This window comes from Polypterus senegalus, chromosome 9, assembly GCF_016835505.1.
Source record: "Polypterus senegalus isolate Bchr_013 chromosome 9, ASM1683550v1, whole genome shotgun sequence".
Taxonomy (NCBI): Eukaryota; Metazoa; Chordata; class Cladistia; order Polypteriformes; family Polypteridae; genus Polypterus; species Polypterus senegalus.
Window position 1 is genome coordinate 183157456 of NC_053162.1, and position 27106 is coordinate 183184561.

Below are 27106 nucleotides of genomic sequence, written 5' to 3' on the forward strand. Positions count from 1 at the left end.
AGAAGGAGGTTCTTCTTAGGCTGCCTGATCTCCTTCATGCTGGCTTTAATGGTTGTAAGGTGAGACATGCAGAGACTGTAGCTGATGTGGTCCTCCAGCGGGAACGACAGGCACCACTGTGTACCATCAGCATAGCAGTGATATGAGAAACTGTGCAATTGGATGGTGAGGCCTAGTGAAGAGTTGTATGGAGAGAAGGGGAGATTCTTTGGACACCCCTGTGCTTGCTTGATGCACCCTTAACATCTCTCCTCATCAGAACACAGGGTAGGATCTGCTCAAGTGGGAGGACTTACGCCACCTGAGGGTAGTCCTAGTCATACCAAGATCAGAGAGGTTGGCAAGGAGGAGTGGATGGTTATCGTTGTTAAAAGCAGAGGAGAGACGAAGGAAGATGAGGACACATGGCATGTTGGTACCTCTAGCCGGCTGTAACGTGTTGACATCGGTGAGCAGAGTCATCTCAGTAGGAATGCCTCTTTCAAAGTCTAACTGATTAGGATCTACGGAACAGATTGGTACTTTGGTTTCGTTCAACAGCCTCCAACCAAGCACTGCACCCCGTGGATATTGAACATCCTTGGTCTGTGGTGGTGAGGGCCCTCTAGGGGCCACAAGTATAAGTAAAATTTAAATCAGACCTGGGGATGAAACTCAAATGAAAAGAAGCTGCCAGGATTAGCGTGGACCCAGCAGTTAATCTGAAGAGTAGACTTCTTCTGGATGGACAAACAAGACTCCGAAATGTGGAAAGGCTGAAGCCCCTCAATCATCTCTGAGGTCAAGTTCTTCAATAAGATGAAGGTGAGCAGTTCATCTGTATTTAACAACCAACCCTGTTTTCAAGGGAAAAAGGAATTTGCTTACCACTGCGTGAACCACTTCAGCTCCAGGTTCTCAGTCAGCATAGGCAAAGATCTAAAAGAGAAACACACAAGAGCAGAGTGAGAAGACCACGCTGTCAGTCAGTTTGGGACATTTACTTGAATTGGCAATGTGTTGTCTTGTCAGCTCTTCCTTAACTGCAAGAATTAGAAGAGATGATGATTTACTGCAGAATTACTTCCCCATTCCTGTCATGACTAAGTGTGTTCAAGATGTGTAAGAAGTAATTTAAAATGTCCGCTTTCATATTGTTTGCTGTCGGGTCACCATTGAAGCTCACTTTGTCAGGAAATTTTTTATATCCAACCTTCAAAGTGTGACATTTAAAATTTTTTCTTAGCCATCGCTACAAACAAGGCGAGGCGAGTAGCAGATGGGAAACATTTTGTTGTGGGGTGGAGTGTTACTTCAATGAAAAGGAACGGCGTGGCTTGAAACGCACACAATGATGGGGATTTGCAGGCCGCCTCGAGTCAACTAGTTGGGTTTGTCCCAAATGAAACATATCAGTTGACACCAAATGTCTTTATAAGCAACACAACACCTGATGTGGAACAAAAAAACTGGTTTAACTGTGGTGATCATCAGTGTGTCAAGTCACAAATCACACATTTAATGAGATATCACGTAAGCACACAAAATCATAAACAGTCAAACTGGCATCCTTCACAAAGGCATGGAGGTCAGAATTCTACACTCATGGAAATCGAAAAGTGGCAAAGAACAAGCAAAATAACAAAAATAATTGTGGAGTTGAGCTGAATTATTCTAAAGGAGTTTCAATTAACCACACTACTTGGATGCATATTCTCAATTTCGTTAATTTGTAAAGCTGACCATAAACCAACTTCCATCTTTGACCCTCTATTCTTGATGAAGAATGGCTGGCATTCTACAATCCAAGGATCAATCAACTCCCTCTTCACTGTTTTGTCCTTTTTTGTTATCCTGAGACGTAAAAGTGCACATGTTTGAGATGAGGCCTCCCAAGTGTTCTGTACACTTGAAAGTGAATTTCTCATCACAAGACAAGAGTCCTGCATATTGAACATCACAGTGGTCTTTTTGATGAATTAGATAGATAGATAGATAGATAGATAGATAGAAGGCACTATATGATAGATAGATAGATAGATAGATAGATGAAAGGCACTATATAATAGATAGATAGATAGATAGATAGATAGATAGATAGATAGATAGATAGATAGATAGATAGATAGATAGATAGATAGATAGATAGATAGATAGATAGATAGAGTAAGTGCCACAGAGGACACACGGGCATTCGGCTGGACAACATCATGACCTCTGAACAAGATGGAATGTGCTTTGGGATGGACAAGCAGAAGCCAAAGGCCAGGAGCAGTTCCATCCCTCATTTGCCAGGTAACCTGGTCAGGGTCCTTGGCTGTCGTAAGAGAGTGTAGTCTGGGGAGTACAGCCCTGGTTTTCACACAACCCATAAGTCATGCTGGGTCATCGGGAGCTGTTCCAAGTCCAGTATAAAAGGAGCTCACTGCCTTACCTCAGGGAGTCAGTGGGTAACACTCAACTGGAGGCAGAAGGAGAGGATAGAGTTTCTTTCTTTGTATGAGGTTATTGGCTGTGCTTCATTCTACAAAGTGCTGAGAGGGTTAAAAAAATTCCATCATTTGAACCTGTGACTGTGTTGGGGTATTGCTTGGTCTCTGATTTGGGACTCGGCGGTACCCTCTAAAATAAACAGATAGATATGAAATGCACTACATAATAGATATACGGAAAAGGTATTGTATTATCAATAAATATGGAAAAAACTCTACTATATTAAGCACATGCATAGAGAGGGTCTTTCCTATCTATCTAAAAATTTAAAAAGTCAGTTAAAAGTCAAGTTATTTATTGATATATTATTGGAACTAAACCTCCCTGAGAATGTCATTCCGGTGTCCTCTTTGGCCATTGAATTTGTTTCTCTAATAAAACATTTTTGTCCCGGTTCTGATTTTTTTCTCTCCGTTCGATTTTGAACGCTCATTACTTTGGCCGCGATATCCAAGCACTACCACTAGCGGTCAGTGTAGCACTGCTTTATGCGTCATGTTGAACGGCTCGTTGCGAAGATGTCGGACACTGCGAATGACAACACCACTACTTCCACCAAAGGTGATTCTCGTATTTCCGTCAAGCTGTGCAGCAGGTCGGTAACTGATTCACCCGGACACGCTGTTTATAGTGTTAAAAATCTGTACAATTCATTTCTGAGCCGCGATAAATTACTGTGAAGTGTCTAATGATAGTTAGGGTCCGGTGCATTCGGACACGTGATTAGTTTGAATTTGGAAGAGTTAAACTATCACGAATTGTCATTGCTTTCTCGTTGTTCCCGGTTCTAAAAACATAAGGATTTGAATTGAACTGAATTGATCAATATAACGTCTGCATCCATTAAAGAGGTCACTTCGATTAGTGTCTTTCAGGACCTGCAAGCAGTTCTGAAATTCCCTCGACTTTGTTCAGGGATATCCTGGTCACAACCATTTTAGCTTACGTTTAAGTGCAAAGAGCAATCAATGCCAAGTATTTGTTTTACAAACCTTGAGTGGGGATTGTAAAATGGAGGATTCAACGGGTTCGAAAATGGATGGATGGATGGATTACTTGGAAGATTGTTAGAAGGGAATTGACTGTGACTATTGAATTGGAGACTAGGGGGAGGGAATCGATCTCATGTTTTAAAAATGGACAAATATAAAATTCTGAATCCCCCCTCAATCCAATTAAGCTGTAGCCCATCTTGGAAGCACTGGGCACAAGGTAGGAGCCAGACTAAGACAGGGAGTCGGTCCGTCCCATGGCTCACTCACAGACGTCTAAACGCACACATCAAAAGTTTCAAGACGCCAGGTAGCAGAATGTGCTGGTCTTTGGAGATCAGAATATCTGGAGGGAAATCCCCAGAAACAAATAATGGGAGAGCATTAGGAATGGGAATTGATAAGACTTTCACGATTCCGATTCTGTTTAACAATTCGATTCTTTATCGATTCTCCTATCGATTCTTATTTTTAAAAAAGGAGAACACACAGGTCGATTAGCCTAGAACTTTGTTTTATATCTTATCTTTGAACAAGATAGAAATTTAGGAGTAGCATGACCTTACAAACCCAACTGTGAGATCTTAAGAGATCCACAGCCTACGGCTCCTCGATGGGGTGCCACGGGGTTCCCAGAAAAATATTTGTAAATGTAAAATAATAATAAAATAAATATTCTTCTGTAGCAATAACAAAGTATAACATACATTATTCTGTGGCAATTACACAAGAATGTCCAGTAACACACAGTACACAGTAACATTTACACTCTCCTTTTTAAAAGTATATATGAGCTGAGCACTCAAAAATAAAACTACATCAGCCAGCAACAAATACAATCAACTCAAGTCCAATGGAACTGTGCACTGTGCAATTCTGCAACCATCAACTATGGAGAATCAACAATTCTTTTGCAGAAGTATAAGCATACTGTATCTGCTTTTTCAGGAAGGATACGTGATCGTTCTGGACTTATGGTCTCTCCAGCGGTGGAGAACACCCTCTCAGACGGGGTGGAGGATGCCTGCACTTACTCTGTGAAAGGAGAAGCTACCGGTAGACTGCAGCGAGAACTTCCAGCATCTGAGGCAGCCAGACTCTGTGCCTCTCTCGGCATGGTCATCTAAATGCAATGCACAGTAATAGCAGGTTTTGCAATAAGGCAAATCGCGCTAACGTAATATGCAATGTTAGTTGATTAGTTACCTGCCGTACTAACGGGAGAGGACGTGCAAACGTTGCCGCTGCTGCTAGGTTGAGATTCACTAGTCCGGAGTGGATCAAAAACACGACATTCATTTAAGGTTATCATGTGTTTTGTGAAGAAATGCTTTTGCATATTCGTAGTGTCTCCTCCCTTTGATGAGATATCTACTTTGCAAGTATTGCAAGTTGCCCTGTTGTCATCCTTTCTCGTAAAGTATAACCACACTTTTCAGCGTTTGTGCCGCTTAGGCGCCATGTTTCCTGCTGGGTAAATGATGCTACGCAACGTGGTGACGTCATTCGAGGCGGCTGGAATTGATAGGGGAATCGTTTGCAAAAATGGCAAACAATTCCAAGGAATTGAAACAGTGGGAACCCGTTTTCAATTCCCATCCCTAGAGAGCATACAAACTCCACACTGTCAAGAATGAGGCATAGGGCATTATACAGTATGTTTTATAAAACTGTGGATTTCAAAATTTTTCTACCATTTTTTAATTATTTAATTAATAAATAAATTAATTTAATTTAAAGCAACACTCCACCGAAAAGATTATATATATATTTTTATTTGTTACATACCTTATATGGTTTGTAGTTATAGCTGAGAACAAATGTAACTTCTTTGATCATATGTCAATATCCCATATTAGCACAGCAATATTGTGCTTAAATTATAAAGATCCCAGACACACATAGTGCACTTTGCTCCATCTTCCTTCAATAAGGATTAAATTCATTCTAGCATAAAGGTTCTCCATTGGAGACAGAGGCTGCATAGAGTTCTAGACCCAGACAGCATAGTGCTGTGTGCTAGAGGTTAACATTGATGTGGTGTAGTGAGAACATTGAGGAGGTCGTTGACTGCACTACTAACTACATCAACTTCTGTATGGACATTGTAGTTCCAGTAAGAACAGTATGCTGCTATGCTAACAACAAGCCATGGATTACAAGTGACATCAGGGGCCTTTTGAACAAGAAGAAAAGAGCTTTTAAAGGCGGTGATCAGCATGAGCTCAAGTGCGCGCAGAAGGAACTCCGAGTCCAGCTCAGCAAAGGAGCAGTACAGGAGAAAGCTGGAGAAGAAGTTGCAGAATAACAGCATGAAGGAAGTGTGGGATGGGATGAAGATCATCACTGGCTGCAGCTCAAAGTGGGGTGCCACCATCGAGAGAGACGTGGAGAGAGCAAACCAGATGAACAACTTCCTTAACAGGTTTGACCACCCTTACCTACAGATTTTATTTTTTTTTCTCCAGCCGCCTGGAGTTTTTTTTTTTTTTTGTTTTTCTGTCCCCCCTGGCCATTGGACCTTACTCTTATTCGATGTTAATTAATGTTGATTTATTTTGTTTTCTTATTGTGTCTTTTATTTTTCTATTCTTTATTATGTAAAGCACTTTGAGCTACTGTTTGTATGAAAATGTGCTATAGAAATAAATGTTGTTGTTGTTGTTGTACCCACTCTCACCTCAGAGTAATGCACCCTCCACCCATCCTTCTGCTGATACCAGCATAAGAGAGACATCCCCACCCACAATTACAGCAGCCCAGGTAAACAGAGAGCTGAGGAGACTTCGTGCCAGCAAAGCAGTGGGTCAAGATGGTGTATCGCCACGACTGCTGAAGGCCTGTGCGTTGGAGCTGCGGAGTCCTCTACAGAGCATCTTCAACCTGAGCTTGGAACAGGGGAGAGTCCCGAGGCTTTGGAAAACATCTTGTATCACCCTAGTCCCAAAGGTGTCACGTCCTAGTGAGCTGAATGACTTCTGGCCTGTCGCTCTGACATCACATGTGATGAAGACCATGGAGCGGCTGCTGCTTCACCACCTGAGGCCACAGGTCCGCCATGCCCTCGACCCTCTGCAGTTCGCATACCAGGAGAAGGTGGGAGCGGAGGATGCCATCATCTACATGCTACACCGATCCCTCTTTCACGTGGACAGAGGCAGTGGTGCTGTAAGAATTATGTTTCTGTACTTCTCTAGTGCCTTCAACACCATCCAACCTCTGCTCCTTAGGGACAAGCTGACAGAGATGGGAGTAGGTTCACACCTGGTGCCATGGATCATGGACTATCTTACAGACAGACCTCAGTATGCGAGTCTCAGGAACTGCAGGTCTGACATTGTGGTCAGCAGCACAGGAGCGCCACAGGGGACTGGACTTTCTCCGGTGCTGTTCAGCCAACATACATTGGACTTCCAATACAACTCGGAGTCCTGCCACGTGCAAAAGTTCGCTGATGACACTGCGATCGTGGGCTGCATCAGGATTGGGCAGGAGGAGGAGTATAGGAACCTAATCAAGGACTTTGTTAAATGGTGCGTCTCAAACCACCTACACCTGAACACCAGCAAATCCAAGGAGCTAGTGGTGGATTTTAGGAGGCCCAGGCCCCTCATGGACCCCGTGATCATCAGAGGTGACTGTGCAGAGGGTGCAGACCTATAAATACCTGGGAGTGCAGCTGGATGATAAACTGGACTGGACTGCCAATACTGATGATCTGTGCAAGAGAGGACAGAGCCGACTATACTTCCTTAGAAGGCTGGCGTCCTTCAACATCTGCAATAAGATGCTGCAGATGTCCTATCAGACGGTTGTGGTGAGAGCCCTCTTCTATGCGGTGGTGTGCTGGGGAGGCAGCATAAAGAAGGACGCCTCACGCCTGGACAAACTGGTGAGGAAGGCAGGCTCTACTGTAGGCAAGGAGCTGAACAGTTTGACATCCGTGGCAGAGCGACGGGCGCTGAGCAGACTCCTGTCAATCATGGAGAATCCACTGAACAGGATCATCTGCAGACAGAGGAGCAGCTTCAGCCACAGACTGCTGTCACCGTCCTGCTCCACTGACAGACTGAGGAGACCCCACACTATGCGACTCTTCAATTCCACCGGGTGTAAACATTAACATTATTCAAAGTTATTGTCTGTTATACCTGCATTGTTATCACTCTGATATTTAATATTGTTCTTTATCAGTATACTGCTGCTGGAGTGTGTGAATTTTCCCTTGGGATTAATAAAGTATCTTCTATCTATCTATCTATCTAGTTAAAAAAAAAAAAAAAGTTGGTAATGTAAAAACAGTGAGGCAGTGCAGACCCCACAAGTGTAGGTGGGTGGGAGGAAAGCTGTGCGGCCGCAGAAATCTTGATGAAGGACTTGTGTGTGTACTGTGCATGAAGGCAGTTAGTGCAGCAGTCTGTCACTGAGGGTTCGCGGGTCATCTGGTGCACTTGCACTCACTGGGGATTAAAGGGGTCTGAGAAAGAGGGGACCAAAATGAGATGGAGGAAAAAAGAAAAGTGTGAGCAAAGGGTTCAAATGAGGGACGTAATGGGATTTGGGATATGGGAGAAAAAAAAAATAGCTGCTCCTGACTGTGTTTAAATCCTTGATTTGAATCTTCTAACCTCTTTATCGGCTTTATTTATGCATTTTATCCTCCATGTTGGTACCAATTTTATTGTAGATTTATTAATTGCACTGCACGTGTTCCTCATTGCCTGATTTGAATGAAATAAAACTGCACTGAGCACTTTGTTGCACCAACCTTCCACATTACACTAGTTCATTGCAGTCATGGCTATTGATGCCCTGGGTACTGGATAATGCCAAGGCTACGGTCACTTAAGGCATTACAGATACTCTGGAGCTTGTGCTTCTCCATTGTAAACTAGATCATGCCCATCTTCATTTGTTTGTCCTCATGATACAAATGACAGACTAAAAAAGACTCCTACAGAAGGCACTTGAGGCTTCGCTAAAGGTAAGAGACTGAGAAGAGTGAACTGGGTGGAAAACGTCTGGGATGCACCAGAGAGGAGAGGAGATCAATGGTCGTGGGCCAGGACATTGGCGGAACGGTCAGAACTGCTGGTGCTCTGTAAAAACTCCAAACCTTGGGGTAGAAGGAGAGGACACTAAATAAGCCAGAAGTGTATTCATGGCATTCATGACTGATTGGGGACAACTAAACCTTTGTGCATTCAGCCATGAATCAATGTGTGACTGGTACTGTTATGACCTATGTGGCCCCAGAACATATAGTGCTGTCAGGATACAACGGGTTGACTTCTGTGGAACTCATCATTCTTCAACCCTAAGCATCTGAACCCCTGTACCTTTAATATCAAGTACTGTGCCAATTCTTGGATGGAGACATGCAGATATGTACTCAAACCTACATCCAACAAAATTCACGTGGCATCACAGAAAACTAACCTCAAGACTGCTGCCAGATTCTCGGCCAGCGTGGGCTTGTAATGTTCCAGCCTTTTGTCTTCGTTCTCAGGGATCTCCCCAGATTTGGTGGCGATTGGATTCTGATAAAGGCGTAACTGAGCCATGTCACTTGGGATCTTGACCCACTTCCCACTGTAATCCACTGAAAGATGATCTAAATTGAAAATAACCCTGGGGTTTATAACCATCCTCTTCTCATCACTCTCTACTCCCTTGTTGAAGTGGTAGTATAAAATGTTCAGTCCGGGATCAGCGGGCCACTGTTTATTAGAAGTAAGGCTGTCCATGTCAGGGGCAACAGCAGAAAAGACGTGCACATTAAAGACAAATGCCTCGGCTCCTTCATGCTGATGTTCCATCTCCTCCATCATCTCAGTCAAGTTTTCATGTTGGTTAGGAATGAGGATTTCCTCTGGTCCATTGAGCAGGACATATTTGCTTGTGTACATGTTCCTGTAGACACAATCAATTGAAAATATATCCTGGATGTGCTGTAAAGTCTCTTTGTGGGATGACTTAAACATCTGAGAAATGTCCCAACTGAGGACTTCGATGAAGCCATCTTGAGCGTAGTAGTCAAGCACCTGCTGCATCCTGTCTGAGCAGCTCATTTTGTACACCCACACCTTGCCCACCCCCAGCAGTCGGTACATCTCGATAGACTGGATGAGTTGGAGGACATTACTGTACTCATCCAATACCTTGTTAATGCAAACGGTCAAACCATGTTGGAACTCTGTGGGTCGACCTTCTTTGGTGTTAAGAATTTTAACTGACCCTTCATTGGCACTGTGATTATGCTTTGTACTCACAAAAATGTCAATCAAACTAGCAGAGCCACAGCGGTTTTCACATATCATGGCAGACACGCCTGAGGGGACTCCTATGTCATTCGAGAGGACAGGCTCCATGGCCTGGGTGGAGTAAACGCCACTGTCACACCGAACATGGCAGTACACCTTCTCCTTATGGTCCAGGTTGTTGAGGCCAATGACTCGGATCACAGGAGAGGCAGAATTTGAGTCCCTATCATCCAGAAAGGCTGAAAAGGCAACAAACGTGTGCCTGGTGGGGTTATGTGTAGTAAAAATGGAAGGGGTCTTAGCTATGCTCAGATTAATAATGTTGAATAATGAAGAAGGTAAAACAAAACTGTAGATCAAAATCAAGATGACTGCACAAGCAAACAAGATGATCCACTTTCGTTTCATCTTTGGCCGATTTGCAGTGACCTTAATTAAGGCCTCCATACTCTCTCCGGCTTTCATATGTGTATCTTCCCAGCCAGCTTCGTCCAGATTCTTTTGTGAAGGAAACACCTGAAAAGACAATACATTAGAATAAAGTCAGCACTGAACAATGCTTTACACACCCTGAAATATAGACTATGAAGTTAAATTGGATCAGACATTTCATACTGTTGTGGCACGCGGCTGGGGGTGGTACCCAGCCGGGACGCCCAGGAGGACCGGAGGAGGGCTTGTGCCTCCTCCAGACCATGAGGGGGCGACCGCCCTGATTGTGTTGGAGGCCATGGGTAGAGGGCTTGGAAGCCCAACCCTGTAGGGGCCCGTGGTCACCGCCAGGGGGCACCCCAATGCCTTGGGAGCCCTGGACCTCAGCACTTCCGCCACACCAGGGCTTCCGGTTACACGGCTGGTGCTTCCGCCACATGGGGGTGTGTCGGCGGAGGCTCCTCGGGAAGCACCTAGAGCCCATCCAGGGGTGTATAAAAGGGGCCGCCTCCCTTCATTCGATGGCTGGAGTCGAGTGGAAGTGGACGGAGTTCGGAGGAGAGGAGTGGAGGTGGTCTGAAGACTGAGCAAGGCATTGTGTTGGCCAGGACTTGAAGGGGTGATTGGTGCTGCGGCACTGGGAATGTGCACTGAACTATTGTAAATAAGATTGTCAATAAACGTGTGTGTGGAGAAAGATCATGTCTACCTGTCTGTGTCCGGGCTGTACACCACACTGTATATCGCAAGAATTTCCCAGGTCTCCAATCGTCCCACCGTGCCAAATCTAAGGCTTCAATTTTTAAATGATGACTTGTGAAAGTCCAGTGTCATCCGCATGTATAATTGTCACTAGGTGATGACAAGGTAAAGGTCACACACTCACTGGTCACCTGAAGTTGGACATCACTGCAGCCTGAACAGTTTGGAGCTGGCTCAAGCCCTACAAGTTTGAGCTGTCAACCAATCATCTGTGCTCTTTGGGACCTTTTTAGGACAAGAGTCGTGGGGAAGCCCATGTGACACGCTGCCTCTCTGTGCCACCATGATCAGCGAGTATCACAACACATTTGCACAGAAGCAGAGATCTGCCTAAAATGTGCAGCCTGTGTGGTTTCAACCCACCAAAATGTTGCCAAACTCCACAAACTACATGACCCACTAGGAATACACAGCAGTAACAGGCTGCTATAACTCTTTACATTATGTTTCAGCCGGGAATGTCACCTTGTTTGATTGTCTCTTTTGATCATTTTTAACTATTCTGTTTACATTAAATGTTACTTTTTTGATTATTTGCATTAGTACTTGTTTGTGATTTTGTCTCCAAGCCTCTCTTATGTGCCTTGGGTTTTGTGAGTGGCTCTGTATGACCTTCATTCCTCTCCTCTCTAGAGCAGATCTCCACCTCTCCAGGGTCTCCTCAACCTGCTCCCTACTATTGCTACAGATCAGAATATACAGTATCAGGGATTAATAAAATATATCATTATAAACCTATAAAAACTACAAGAAATAATAATAAAATTAAAAAAAAAAAAAACACAGTGAAAAACACTGTCAGGACTGTGGCTGTGCCTCGCCTTTTTACGTTTTTCACTGCGTTTTGGACTTTCTCCTCGCTCTCCAAGTATTGTTCTGTTTAAGCCTTATCATGCATTTGTAATTTTACCCTGATGCCTTATACTTCTTATTGCTTTAACCTTGCAAGGACAGGGCCGCCACTAGAAAGCACCTTTGGTTGGAGCAGTCACTTGAAAGGATCATAAAGTACTGCAGTTGCCACAGCACTAGCCAGCTTTATGTTATGAGTCGTCAGTGTCTCCTGGGTTAATTGTGAGATGAAATCCCCAAATTCTTTACAAGTTTAAGCTGAAGAATGTTATTGCTAATTCGCTGCATCATTCGTCTTTCACCGAGTGGTGAACCCTCGCCATCTTTACTTCCGAGAGACTCCGCCTCTCTGGGAAGTTCTTATTTATACCCAATCATGTGACTGACCTGTTGCCAGTTATCCTCATTACTTGTCACGTGTCCACCAGCTTTTTGTTTTTTTTTTTAGCAACATTACACCCAACGTTTCCAGTCTTTTGATACCCCGCCCCAGTTTACTTTAAACTGCTAGAAATGAGCAGAAATTCATCAGAAAACAATACAATGTCTCAGTTTCAACATTTGAGATGATGTTGTGTTTGTTCTCTTTTCAATTAAATATGCATTTAAATCATTTGCAAATCAGCGCATTCCATTTTTATTAACATTTTTGCACAGCGTCACAAACAGAGTTGTATTTCCCCATTGTGATTTTCATTATTGATTCTTTCATTTTATTTAATCATCCTTCAATAAGTTAACAATTGTTAAGTTTGAGAGGGTATTGTGGCGGGCGGCCAGAAGTCTTGCCCGGCCGGGATGCCCAAATGTGGTAGGACCGGGGGAAGAGAGTATTTTTGTGACAGTTTCTCCCTCTGGCTGACAGAGAGCAGCTCCCCTGGTTTCCAGCAGGGCCACGGGTCATGGGTCATGAGCATGGGAGCTCAACCCTGATGACCTTTCCAGGGCTTTATTTGGTCACACTTCCACCACACCCAGAAGTATGGCTGGAAGAAGCCTGTTAAAGTGCCCTATAAAAAGGAGCCAGTCCCACTATTCAGCGGCCAGAGTCAGGAGGAAGAGGACAAAGCCTGAGGAGGAGTGGAAGCAGAAGGACTGGCGGCGAGACGGGACTGTGGTCATATAATGAGGTTATTAGGAATAAACTTGATGCATTAGGATTCACAGTCAAGACAGAGGTAAAGAATTTAGGGGTAATTGTTGACTCTGACCTGAATTTTAAATCACATATTAATCAGATCACTAGGGCAGCATTTTTTTCACTTAAGAAATACAGCAAAAGTTAGACCTCTTATAACATTGCAAGATGCTGAGAAATGAGTTCACGCTTTTGTTTTCAGTCGACTAGATTACTGTAACGCACTCCTCTCAGGACCACCCAAAAAAGACATCAATCGACTACAACGAGTGCAGAATGGAGCTGCTAGAATCTTAACTAGGAAAAGAAGATCCAAGCACATCACCCCAGTCCTGATGTCGCTGCACTGGTTACCTGTGTCATTTAGAATTGACTTTAAAATACGGCTGATGGTTTACAAAGCCTTAAATAATCTGCCCCATCTTATACTTTGGAATGTCTGACACCTTACACTCCAAATCGTAACCTTAGATCTTGAAATGAGGGTCTGCTTAGAATTCCAAGAGCGAAACTTAAAAGAAGTGGTGAGGCGGGCAGGCGGCCTTCTGCTGTTATGCACCTCAAATCTGGAATAGCCTGCCAGTAGGAATTCACCAGGCTGATACGGTGGAGCACTTTAACAAACTGCTGAAAACACATTACTGTAACATGGCCTTCTCATAACTTCATTTTAATTTAATCCTGATGCTCTGTATATTCTATTAATAATCATTATTATTCATGGTGGCTCCGCACTCCGTCCTAACCCTTACTCTCTCTTCTATTCTTTTTCTGGTTTTCTGTCCTGGCGACCTGTGCCATCACCACCTAATCAAAGCACAGTGATGTCCCTACATTGATGGATTAAAGGCCAGAAGTCCACGTGACCGTCATCATCAAGTCCTTCCATGAGAATTCTGAATATAATGAGGACCGATCATTAATGTTAGGTAGAATGCCTAGAGGGGGCTGGGTGGTCTCATGGCCTCGGACCCCCTGCAGATTTTATTTTTTCTCCAGCCGTCTGGAGTTGTTTTTGTTTTTTCTGTCCTCCCTGGCCATTGGACCTTACTTTTATTCTATGTTAATTAGTCTGCTCTTATTTTAATTCTTACTAAATCTTTTTTTTTTTTTTTGTTCATCATGTAAAACACTTTGAGCTAAATTATTTGTATGAAAATGTGCTATAGAAATAAAGGTTGTTGTTGTTGTGTCATAGTACTGGTGGTTGGTTGTGCCCCTTTATTATAAATAAACACTAGTGGTGAGTTGAACCTGTGTCCTGCCTGTCTGAGTCTGGGTTAGGGTGGCGGTATACCCACTGGTGGCGTCACACAATCTATGGAAATTCATAATAAGTCAGCAAAGACTGACCTACAGTTATCGAGGAGAAACTCCTACCATTTAGCACACGGTTGAAGTGAGACTTCTATGTGCAGGAAATAACTTGCACCCAGATCTCGAGACTCCTGAGAAAGAATAGTGGTGGATACGCCTATAATGGCACTCACTGAAAATGATTAATTAAGGATAGCCAAAACATTAGAACCACTGAGAGGTGATGTGAAACACATTGATGGTCTCGTCTCAGAGGCACCTGGCAAGGGGTGGCATATATTAGGCACCAAGTGAACAGTCAGTTCTGTGTTGGGCAAACAAAGATCTGAGTGACTTTGACAAGGGCCAAGTTGTGATGGCTTCGTGACTGGTTCAGAGTATCTCCAAAATGTCAGATCTTGTGGGGTGTTCCCAGTGTGTAGTGGTTTATTACCTACCAAAGGTTGTCCAAGGAAGGACAACTGGTGGATCGACAGAAAGGTCATGAGTACCCAAGGCTTGTTGATGTGCATGGTAGAGCGAAGGCTTGCCCATCTGGTCCACAGAATAGCTAGTGGAACACAAATTGCTGATTTTTATGCTGGCCATGAGATAAAGGCATAGGAACATACAGTGCATAACAAGCCGGTCAGGGTACCCATTCTGAACCTACAGCACCTACAATGGGCACATCATGACGACTGGACCATGGAGCAATGGAAGAAGGTAGTCTGGTCGGATGTAACCTGTTTTCTTTGAGATCATGGGAATGACTGGGTGTGTGTGAGTCATTTACCTGGAGAACAGCTGGCAGCAGGCTGGACAATGGGAAGAAGGCAAGCTGGCAGAGGCAGTCCAATGTTCTGGGCAGTGTTCCGCTGGGAAACTTTGGGTCCTGGCATTCATGTGGATGCTAGTTTGACATGTACCACTTATCTAAATATTATTGCAGACAATATACACCCATTCATGTCAAGGGTATTCCCTGATGGCAGTGGTCTCCTTCACCAGGATAATGCACCCCGCCAAAACCATTTGAAGAACATAGCAAAGAGTTGACCTCCAAATTACCCAGATCTCAATCCGACTGAGCATCTGTGGGATGTGCTGGAGAAGCAAGTCTGATCCGTGGAGTCCTCACTTTGCAACTTACATGATTTAAAGCATCTACTGGTAATGTCTTAGTGTCAGATACACCACAGGGCACTCTTCAGAAGTCTTCTGGGGTCCATGCCTCGATGGGTCAGTATGAGGGGGACGTACACAATACTAGGCAGGTGCTTTTAATGTTATGGATGATTGGTGTATAATGCCAAAGGATACCGAATAGATTTACTGAAATAACACTATCCTCTCCAAAAGAACCATCCGATGTAAGCCCATGTGGTGGGAAGCACTCTGGCTTTAAAACTCATCCATCACCAAGTTGGACTTCATCTAAACTTGCAAGCTGTTTCCAGCACAGTCTAGTGCTTTCAGCTTGTTTTTCAAATATTTGACACTAACATTGACAAAGATTTATGAATTATTCCTGTTGAGCAAGTGTATTCCATTGGCTCAGGGTGGTATTTATTTAAAGAGCAAACATAAATTAAATTCGAAATGCCAACACAACAGAGAAAAAAACAAAAACAAACAAAAAAAAAAACAAAGAGCATCTATGTGGATAAACTCCACAACTATTCAAGGGTGTTTATTTATGATGAAGACGAAGAAGAAGGAAGTCCAAACAATGGAAAATATCAAAGTGGAGTCCTGCCAAAGGCACAGTACCCCTGAAGTCAGTGTCTTATCACAAGAATTTTTGAACATGTCTGTTTTTCCCCAAACACACTGGCAACACAAACCTTGCAGTTTTCAAATCGGGTATCGTTTCGCAATACATTAGTTTGCAGTAGTCGAACATGTCATTTCAGTGTGGATGGAAGTACAAAAGTGATACAAATAGATGCATTGTTAAATGTTGCCATGCTAGGCTGGTCTAAGTTATGGAGGATCTTGTTACTGGCACAATTCAGGCTGCACATTTGTCATTGTGCTTTATCTTAGGTAGTGTTTTAGAATTGCTGCCAATGATTCCTATTTTAAAGAGCTCACAGTTCCCATTAACTAACATAAGGGACTTTGTCATGGAGACGATTGGCTTCTGTCTTTTTTTTAAGATCACTAACTGGTTAAAAAGGTTTTTCTTTTTGAGTTTTTTTTTTTTCTTTTTAAATGCACTACCTGCTGTTTCAATCCTGTGGCTTGATAGAAAAATTCAGGCACACACATAGATCTGCTCAGGTCAGGGTATCAAATGTTCATGTAGCTCATCAGTCCTTTGTTGTATCAAGATAAATTGTATAGCATCTAAAATGTTCATTTGTAACAGAAGACTTCTCAAGGTCTTGAGACAATAAGAGTCATATAAGGCATGACCAAAGGCAACAATGCTGGTCTCAGGTGACTGTTTTTGAACCCTCATAATATAGTAGCCTGCGGTGGGCTGGCACCCTGCCCGGGGTTTGCTTCCTGCCTTGCGCCCTGTGTTGGCAGGTGTTGGCTCCAGCAGAACCCCACGACCCTGTAGTTAGGATATAGCAGGTTGGAAAATGGATGGATGGATAATAGAGTAGCATAGGAGGACAATTTGACCTTTTTATTCATTTGTGTTGCTTCCTTATAGAATTTTAGCATATTAGTGAAAATGCAGTATGACTTTTTAGATAGATAGGAAAGGGATACTGTATGTGTGCAGAAAGTGAAGGGGTATGAAGACTTTTTGAATCCACTGTCCTTCACCCATGAATTTGCTACAGCACTCCGTGTCTGTACACTGTACTGACAAAATGAAATGCTACGATGCAATCAGAACTCTATCAGGAACCCTATACCGAGCACCCCCCCTTGCTCAACAACAACAACATTTATTTCTAGAGCACACTTTCATACATGCATACATATACTTTGGTAGTTTTTTTTTTGTTTTTTCTGTCCACCCTGGTCATCGGACCTTACTCTTATTCTATGTTAATTAATGTTGACTTATGTTTATTTTTTATTGTGTCTTCTATTTTTCTATTCATTTTGTAAAGCACTTTGAGCTACATTTTTTTGTATGAATATGTGCTATAGAAATAAATGTTGATTGATTGATTGATACAAATAATGTAGCTCAAAGTGCTTTACATGATGAAGAAAGAGAAAAAAGGCAAAGTAAGAAATAAAAATCTGAGAACACTAATTAACATACAATAAAAGTAAGGTCCAATGACCAGGGAGGACAGAAAAAACAACAACAAAAAAAAAAAAAAAAACTCCAGATGGCTGGAGAGAAAAAATAAAATCTGCAGGGGGTCCAAGGCCACGAGACCGACCAGCCCCCTGTAGGCATTCTACCTAACATTAATGATCAATCCTCATTGTATTCAGGGTTCTTGTGGAAGGACTTGATGATGACGGTCACGTTGACTTCTGGCCTTTAATCCATCAATGTAGGGACTTCACGGTGCTTTGATTAGGTGGTGGTGGTGCAGATCAAGAAGGAAGCAGTGCAATTGTGTGGCGCATAAGGGAGGCTGGAGAAAGGAGGATTTTGGAATTATCTATTGTTTGCTTCAGAACAATTTTAGTACTGATACTGAGGTCCAAAATCTGATATTGACAAATAAAGTCAAAACTTCAAAACTGGTGCAACATTCGCACCAGTGGATTATCATGCTGGAAAAATGATTTTTTCCGAATTAGGTGTAAGCGACCTCCACTCCTCTCACTCTTCCCCTTCATACCATTCACCATGACCTCCTGTGGGTAAGAATTTTTTTCTTACTCATACTCTACTTCATCTCCAATTGATGTGAACATGGTGGTATCTCACTAAGAGCTGAAAGCTAAGGACTTTCATAATGTTATTAGTTAATGCTTTCTTCCTTATAAGTCAGGATTGCTTAATAATAGTTAATTCATTCCCCTCTAGGCAAGGATCTATAGATACTAGTTGTTGCGATGTAAGAATTTTCATATAACTTGATAAATATTTTGTATATCTTTATTTGTATTTTAGGCAAAGCAATGTAATTTAGTATTACATTAGTGAGAAGCATTCATGTTTACACCCCATTACGACTGAGTCTCTTTGAATTTTATGACAGAGTTGGGGGAGGATGTGCCTTAAACCAGATTGGCAAGTATTGGCGTGGCTGCCTAACATATGGTCATCATGGCAGGTTTTTGGTTTTGGTCTGAAGTATGGCTGTTTGGAATTGGCTTGGATCAGAAGCTTTTAAGTACCATGACATTCCATTGGCTCTAGGGGTTAGACAGAACATCTATAAATATACTTGCTCAACCTCACACTGTCTCTCTCTAACTAACATCTGATGAAGGAAAGGACAACACAATGAAGAGCACAGCTCGGCAGCCATATTGAAACAGACATGTGGCTGAAAACTGACCACAAATGAAATAGAGACATTTTTAAGTAACTAACAAGTCTGTGTGCTGCCTGAAACTACACATCATCATTTAAATCAGGTTGTATGGTTGCCAATATTCAAATGTACTTTGCATATTGTTATTATTTATGAATATTAATCAATAATACATTCTTTTATGTTTAACTTAACTCCTGCGTGTTTTTTTAACTACATTTAATTGCCTGAGGTTATAGATATAGAAGGGAAGGTGGGGATAAGTTATATACAATACCACCTTATAAACAGTGGTAAGTCTGTGAGATTAGGCATTCTGACAAAAGCTACTTATTAATACAATAGTGGAAAGTAGAGCAATACAATACTCTACCAAGACAAAACACTAGTTAAATCATTGCTTCTTTAACTCAGGACCACTAGAACTGACTTCACGCTTCTCTTGGAAGACTAACTCCTGAAAATCGATTCCAAGGATTAATAAAACAACAGTGGGAGGTCGGGTTTAAGTTACAGGGCCCCAAAGCTGTGGAATGGCCGTGTCTGCTTCTATTTAGAGATGCCCCTTCAGTGTCACTACTTCAGTTTAGCATACCCTGACTAGAGCTGCTGATTAACTTTGCATATCACATCTCTTTTGTTAGTCATTAGCTCTAAAACATAAGTAATATGATAGTTATAATTACTAACTAACTAATATTTACTAACTAACTCTTATCTGTTCCGTTTCTCTTCCCAGTACTTAAATGTAGCATTTGGTGCCACTGCCCTAATGCCAAGTTGTCTGCCTGCCTAAGGAAATTCATCTCTGATAGAGGAACATTGGACTCATTGGGCAGAAGGGTCCCTTCATCAGATTGTCCAGCCCATCACTGTGGAATGGCCAGTAATGGGGGAGGCAGCTTGATGACCGAAATCTCCAGGACTCCAAACAAATCAGAATTCCATTATGTGATATCATCTACTCTTGAATTTTGCTCTGTACTTATGCTATTACTATTGTACTATTGTGTTGTTTTGAGTATTGTGTGCTGTTCAGTGTATTGTATTAACCCCATTTTTTGACACCCACTGCATGCCCAACCAACCTAAAAAGGGGTCTCTCTCTGTCTCTCTCTGAATTTTTTCATTACAAGGGTTTTTTCGTGTCTTCTTAGTGGGTCAAGGATGGGGGGCTGTCAAAAGACATGACCAGTTAAAGTCCATTGTTGCATTCTTTATGTGATTTTGGGCTAAACAAAAATAAATTGTATTGTATTGTATTCAAAAGCCCTCCTATTTCAATGGTAAGTGCCTTTTAAAAATAGAACTAACCTGCCTCTTTTGGAGTTGATCTAAATGTTCAGATTTGTTCAGATAATAAAAGAGCAACTCTTTTGGTGTGGCAGACTTGAAAATGAGTGATATCTAGCATATGGGTTGATATATATATTTTGAATGTTAAAAAGAGAGGAAGCTGGACAAACCAGTGTTCTACCCCCAGAGCTTCATTAATAAGGAAACCACAGTCTGGGACAGTTTGATGATTTAATTGCAGCTTTCCTTTCTTGTTTATTAGATGCTACAGAAGAGCTGAACTTCACTTTTCCTAAGTAGTTTCATTGGTGAATTACCGAGGAAGGAGCTGTGTGTGTGTGTGTGTGTGTGTGTTAGGACCTTCAAAGGGACAATAAAGACAATAAAGAGGAAGGCTTGCAAAAGGCATGCTCTACCTGAAACGTTTCCATCCTGAAGAGAGCTGACCAGAAAGAATCAAGTGTAGCTACAAGTTTGTGTGTTTCAAGATCACCACCATCATCCTGGTGCTAAAGAAGCCTGAATGACTACTGTCCCTTAGCACTCACATCAATCATTGTGAAGCTCTTAGAGAAGCAAGTCAAATCACAGATCAAGGTCCAAACTGGTCCACCCAAGACACTCACTCTCTGGTCTTCCACCTTTTTCTGTCTCACACGGATAACAAGAACACTTACTGTATATCAGAATGCTATTCCTCGACTTCTGTTCAGCATTTAAACACCATTATCCTACGGAAACCAACAACCAAACTCCGCGAATTACGAATGAATACATTATGGCCAGCACAGACAGCATGGCCTCAGTTGGCTAACATTCATATCAGTATCTCCAGCACCATCACACGAAGTACCAGAGCACCACAGGGCTTCGTCCTCCCTCCTCTGCCGACACATGACTGCATTGCTTAGTTTAACTCCAATTACATTATCAGATTCACTGATGACAACATACATGTTGATGAGTCAACATACAGAGAAGAGGTCAAACATCTGACAGTCTAATGCGCCAACAATCTGTTGTTGTAAAAACGAACGAGATGTTTGTTGACTTTAGGAAGTCCCATCCAATTTATATTTCAAGTCAAGTCAAGTCAAGTCGGGGAGCATGCATTGGTACAATGCGTTGCCACACCCACTACACCACGAAACAACTCGGTATCCTGGTTGGCAACCCCTCAGGCAGACACGTGGTTCAATCCCATTATCCAGAAATGACCCTCTATCTGTCGCAGCCATGTGTTACGTGGGTGACCCCCTTGACCTGGTCCACTCGGGTCCCCAACAGTGAGGATCCTATGAGCTGGATCACCTTCGGGACTGCAGTGCCATAACTAACGCTTACAATGCAGGTAATGTGCCTCATTCGGGGATACATGAGCAACCGCTCATTCTTCAAAAGTCAAACCAGCAGTACCCAAGGATTTTCCAGAGAGACACAGTACCGAAGGAGTCCAGTCTTCGTCTCAGGTCACTGGATAGCGTCCATGTCTCACAAACAGGAAGCACCAGGACTCTAAAGACTTGGACCTTCGTCCATTTGCAGAGATATCAGGAGCACCACACACCCCTTTCCAGCGACCTCATGACCCCTCATGCTCTCCCAATCTGTCTACTGACTTCATATGAACAGTCACCAGAGTCACATGAATGTCAATACCGAGGTAAGTAAACCTCTCGATGAGGTTGACACTCTCTTCGCAGACAGACACACTGCTGATGGCCATGCCCAAGAGGTCATTAAAGGCCTGGATCTTGGTTTTTATCAGGACACTCGCAAGCCCAGACACTCCGACCCCTCATTCATTCTCTCGAGCTCCCCTATAAGAGCATCCATTGACTCCGCGAAGATCACAGCATCGTCAACAAAGTCAAGATCCGTGAATCTTTCTTCACCAACAGATGCCCCATGACCCTACCCAACACCCAGTCCATACAAGCACTGAACAGAGTAGGAGCAGAACACGCACACCTGACGAACCCCAGAATCAACTGAGGAACAAAAACCAGAGGTCCTGCCTCCACTCTGCACAGCACTCACAGTACCAGTGGACAGGCCAGCCATGATATCCAGCAACCTCGAGGGGATCCCGCAAATGAATTCATATTTCACTCCACATAAATGACCCCACCACTGAGGTGGTCTTTGGCATTCATACCATCGAGGACCTCACCTACAGCCTCAACTGTTCATCGTTTCCCAAGAAGGCACAACAACAGCTTTACTTTCTGCAACAACTGAGAAAGGCAAGTTCTCCCACCACTATCCTTCCTCACCATGTTTTACAGAAGTGTTGTAGAGAGTGTGCCGACTACCTCCATCAGTGGGTGGTATGGTAACTGAAAGGGAAGTGGGGAAGATCGAATATGGGACTGAAAACATTCGGGTCAACTGTACATAATAAAGAGTGTGAGAGGGCAAAGGGTCACCTGGGACTCTAAATGACAAAATACTTGTCACCAAGTCAGTGTGGCATTCCCACTGAAGAAGCCTAACATCTCAGCACATTCTGAGATTATCTTGACTTTGCACCTGACCCCTATGAGCACCCATTACAGCTGCAGCCATTCATAAAGCGAGTTACGAGAAAAACAAACATTCTACCACCATCAGAAATCTCTACTTCTACAAAACCACACAACTGGAAAGCCTTCCTTTATACTTTTGTTTACAGTCGGATTGGATTTTCTGTCAGCATAAACCCAAAAATGGAATGATGACATTTTATTTGAGGACAAACACAACATTGTTCAGTTTCAGGCAGGACTGTATTGTGTTTTTGCATTCCTTACATGGGTGCAGAGATGAATGAGCTACTAAGCTGTCTGGCTTTTAATCTTCAATGTGCAACTACTTTAGTGCTTTGACTTGAAATCCTGCCAAAGTAAATCTTCAGCAAAACCAAACACAACACGCTGCCTCGGAGTAACAGGACTGGCTAGGTGTATTGGGTCCCACCTGTTCACGTATGAAAGGAGGTTTGAGCGGCCCACTGGATGAATGGTTGGATAGATAAAAAGAGCTTTGTCTTCGGGGGAAATTTAGCTTTTTCCAGAAGCTCCCTAAATAAATAAATACATAAGCACACACTATGGTCTGAACACATATCAGAATGACTATTGTAAGTGTCATGAAGCTCATATGGGTATTCCAGCAGGGCAGGAATATGACTTGTTGCTCGGCCAGAGGTATATAAGGATGGATCAGAGGAAGACAGAGGCCAGAAGCAACAACAACAACATTTATTTATATAGCACATTTTCATACAAACAGTAGCTCAAAGTGCTTTACATATTAAAGAATAGAAAAATGAAAGACATAATTATAAAAAATAAATCAACATTAACATCGAATAAGAGTAAGGTTCAATGGCCAGGGGGGACAGAAAAAACAAAAAAATTCCAGACGGCGGGAGAAAAAATAAAATCTGTAGGGATTCCAGACCATGATACCGCCCAGTCCCCTCTGTTCAATCCCCCATACCTCTGCTGACAGTGGATCTCCTGAGATGACCCAGTTTGGACAAACTCAGTGTACAGTAATCCCTCGCTATATCGCGCTTTGACTTTCGCGGATTTTACAGTATATGTAAGCATATGTAAATGTATATATCAGATTTTTCGCTGCTTCGCGGGTTCTGCGGACAATGCGTCTTTTTACTTCCTGTACATGCTTCCTCAGTTGGTTTGCCCAGTTGATTTCATACAAGGGACGCTATTGGTGGATGACTGAGAAGCTAACCAATCAGAGCACGCAGTTAAGTTCTCCTGACTGAGAAGCTAACCAATCAGAGCACGCAGTTAAGTTCCTGCCTGCTGAATGCAGTGTTAACCAGGAAGTCTCGTCTCGCTCATTCAGCATCAACGTGTTTCGCTGTGTAAAGAGTTGTGCTCTTTTGTGTTTATCTTTGTGCATAGTCAAGCCCTTCATTATGGCTCCAAAACGATCTGCTACTGCTTCAGGTGCCCTGCTCAAGCGCAAGAAGATGTTAACGATTGCCGAAAAGGTACACGTTTTGGATTTGTTGAAGGCTACGATTCTTTTTATTTAAAAAGTAGGAAAGGAATATAAGATCTACGACTGCAGTGTCCTTTTAACCAGGGTGCAAAACGAGTTGTAAGTGGATGTAATAAGGCAGTAGTCTGAATGGAATCTGCTTTAAGGGATTTGGATTGAAGAAGAACAATGGCAGTGCTACACAATCACCTGAAGAGGCTCCTTTAAGGGCTGTAACGCTCTCCTTTGTTGTGCAGTAAAATTAAACTGATCGTTTTCGGACAAGTCAACGTGTCATTGTTGGTGAGTAACCATAATTAATTTTCTACTTACAGTACTTAGTACATGTACGTACGTTTAGTGTCACTGTACACACATTTACTGTATACTATTTTTATTGCATTGTACGTATTTATTGCTGGTGGCCTGTCTATCGTAATGGCTGTAACATATGTGATATCGGAGACACTCAATATCTTTAAAATAATATTTAGGTTTTACTGTATATAAACAGTGTGTTTACATACACAATTTCAATGAATCTTACCTAATATCTAAGAGAATACAAAGAGATTATGCCGTATAACTCTGCGGGGAATGTTTGTAAACAGTGTGGGAGAGTTTATAAGGGCTTAAAATATATAAAAATAACCATACAAACATATGGTTTCTACTTCGCGGATTTTCACCTACCGCGGGGGGGTCTGGAACGGAACCCCCGCGATCGAGGAGGGATTACTGTATACGGGAGCTGGACTCTAGAAGTGCAGCCCTGTCAGGGTCTCTGGATTCCACACGAGTCAGAAGTCCTTCCAAAAGGACACGCTATGGCACTGGAAGTTTTCCCGGGTAAGTTCAATGAATGAGTCAGAGTTGGGAGGCGCTGGGCGACACACATCAGGAGGTGCAGAAGAGCTGAGAGAATGAATACACACTAGCTTTATAACTGTACTTTGGTTGTTTGTGCACATTTGGGGAGATACTGTATCTGTGCAGTAAAATACTTTATTTGATCCCGGGACTATGTTGGGTGGAATTGTGTTTGAGGCAAAACGCACTTTTTTCACAACTGCAACAGCGAGCATCAAGGGAACGTGGAGAGAATTGAGCGGAAAGCTGATGTTTACTTTACTAAATCCCAAAATGCTGGGACCATAACATTTTAAAACTGGGGTTTTTCTGTACTTTTCCAGTACTGGTACACCTTTACAAACATATGCTAGACACAAAAGGAGTATTGTATAGTGGTGACTGGGAAAAAAAGAGACAGTCAAAAACCAAAACGGAAATCAAAATGGCGAAGTCCATCAACACTACAACAAAGCCAAACTGCAGTGGCTGCACAGGATAAAACAGTCATATTAAGGTTCAGCAAATGAAATTAGAAAAATCAATGCCAGTGAGTAAGAAAATGAGTATTTCAAACAAGGCCCAAAACTTACAGCAGAAATCAGAGTCGAAAAGGGAAGAGGCAAGAGAGTCAGGAGCAAGGAAATCGAGTACAATTGGCTAGAGATCTGCACTGGTCATCGGAAGGTTGCCGGTTCGAATCCCGTAAATGCCAAAAGGGACTCTGCTCTGTTGGGCCCTTGAGCGAGGCCCTTAACCTGCAATTGCTGAGTGCTTTGAGTAGTGAGAAAACCACTATACAAATGCAAAGAATTATTAAAAAATTATTATCAATCCAAGACACAAGAATCAAAGTCAGTAAACCAACACAAGTCCAACCAGACTGCTGTCACCGTCCTGCTCCACTGACAGACTGGTGAGACCCCACACTATGTGACTCTTCAATTCCACCCGGGGGGGTAAATGTTAATATTATACAATGATATTGTCTATTATAGCTGCCTTGCACTCTCCAACTTGCATTTTTTAACTTACACTGCATTGTTATCACTTTTTAATTAAGATTGTTTTTATCAGTATGCTGCTGCTGGAGTATGTGAATTTCCCCTTGGGGATTAATAAAGTCTGCCGTGGGTTGGCACCCTACCCAGGATTGGTTCCTGCCTTGTGCCCTGTGTTGGCTAGGATTGGCTCCAGCGGACCCCCATGACCCTGTGTTCAGATTAAGAGGGTTGAAAAATGGATGAATAAAGTATCTATCATCTCAGTTTTTCAAGACAGTTATACAACTGACTCATTGTAGAATCAATTAATGCAGATATGCCAAATTAGAAATTAGTTCACGTGTTTGTTTTCAGTCGACTAGATTACTGTAACGCACTCCTCTCAGGACCACCCAAAAAAGACATAAATCATTTGCAACAAGTGCAGAATGCAGCTGCTAGAATCCTAACTAGGAAAAGAAAATCTGAACACATCGCTCCAGTTTTGATGTCACTACACTGGTTACCTGTGTCATTCAGGATTGACTTTAAAACTCTGCTTATGGTTTATAAAGCATTAAATAATCTGCCCCATCTTATATATCGGAATGTCTGACATCTTATATTTCAAATCGTAACCTCAGATCCTCAAATGAGTGTCTCCTTAGAATTCCAAGAACAAAACTTAAAAGAAGTGGTGAGGCGGGCAGGCAGCCTTCTGCTGTTTTGCACCTCAAATCTGGAATTCACCAGGCTGATACAGTAGAGCACTTTAAAACACGGCTGAAAACACATGACTTTAACATGGCCTTCTCATAACTTCACTCTAACTTAATCCTGATACTCTTTATGTTCAATTCATCATAATAACTATTAATGGTGGCTCTAAAATCTGTACTGACCCATACTCTCTCTTCGGTTTCCTTTTCCGGTTTCTTCGTGTTGGCAGCCTGTGCCACCTCCACCTACTCAAAGCATCATGATGCTCCAACAATGATGGATGGACTGAAAGCCAGAAGTCTACGTGACCATCATCATCATCAAGTCCTTCAGTGAGAACCCTAAATACAAAGAGGACTGTTTGACTTATGTTAGGTAGAATGCCCAGAGGGGACTGGAGGGTTTCATGGTCTGGAATCCCTACAGATTTTATTTTTTTTCTCCAGCCGTCTGGAGTTTTTTTTTTGTTTTGTTTTTGCTGTCTCCCCTGGCCATTGGACCTTACTCTTATTCTATGTTAATTAATGTTGACTTATTTTATTTTTCTTACTGTGTCTTTTATTTGTATACTAGCAACTTGGTGCGCCCTACGCTGCGCGTTGGATGACCACAGTTGAAGGACCTCTCGTCGGGAGTCTCATTG

At 42.6% G+C, this 27106-nt stretch overlaps 1 protein-coding gene across 1 annotated transcript in view; it reads right to left on the bottom strand.

Moving 5' to 3' along the window:
- The window catches only part of LOC120536102, an 80622-nt gene that overhangs the window by 23118 nt on the left and 30398 nt on the right, over positions 1 to 27106 (bottom strand). The window contains exons 3-4 of the mRNA XM_039764480.1: positions 8904 to 10243; positions 868 to 918 (exon numbers count right to left, since the gene is read on the bottom strand). Of these exons, the coding sequence (XP_039620414.1) occupies positions 868 to 918; positions 8904 to 10192 (1340 nt within the window). The 5' untranslated portion in view covers positions 10193 to 10243. The remainder of the gene's footprint in view (positions 1 to 867; positions 919 to 8903; positions 10244 to 27106) is intronic.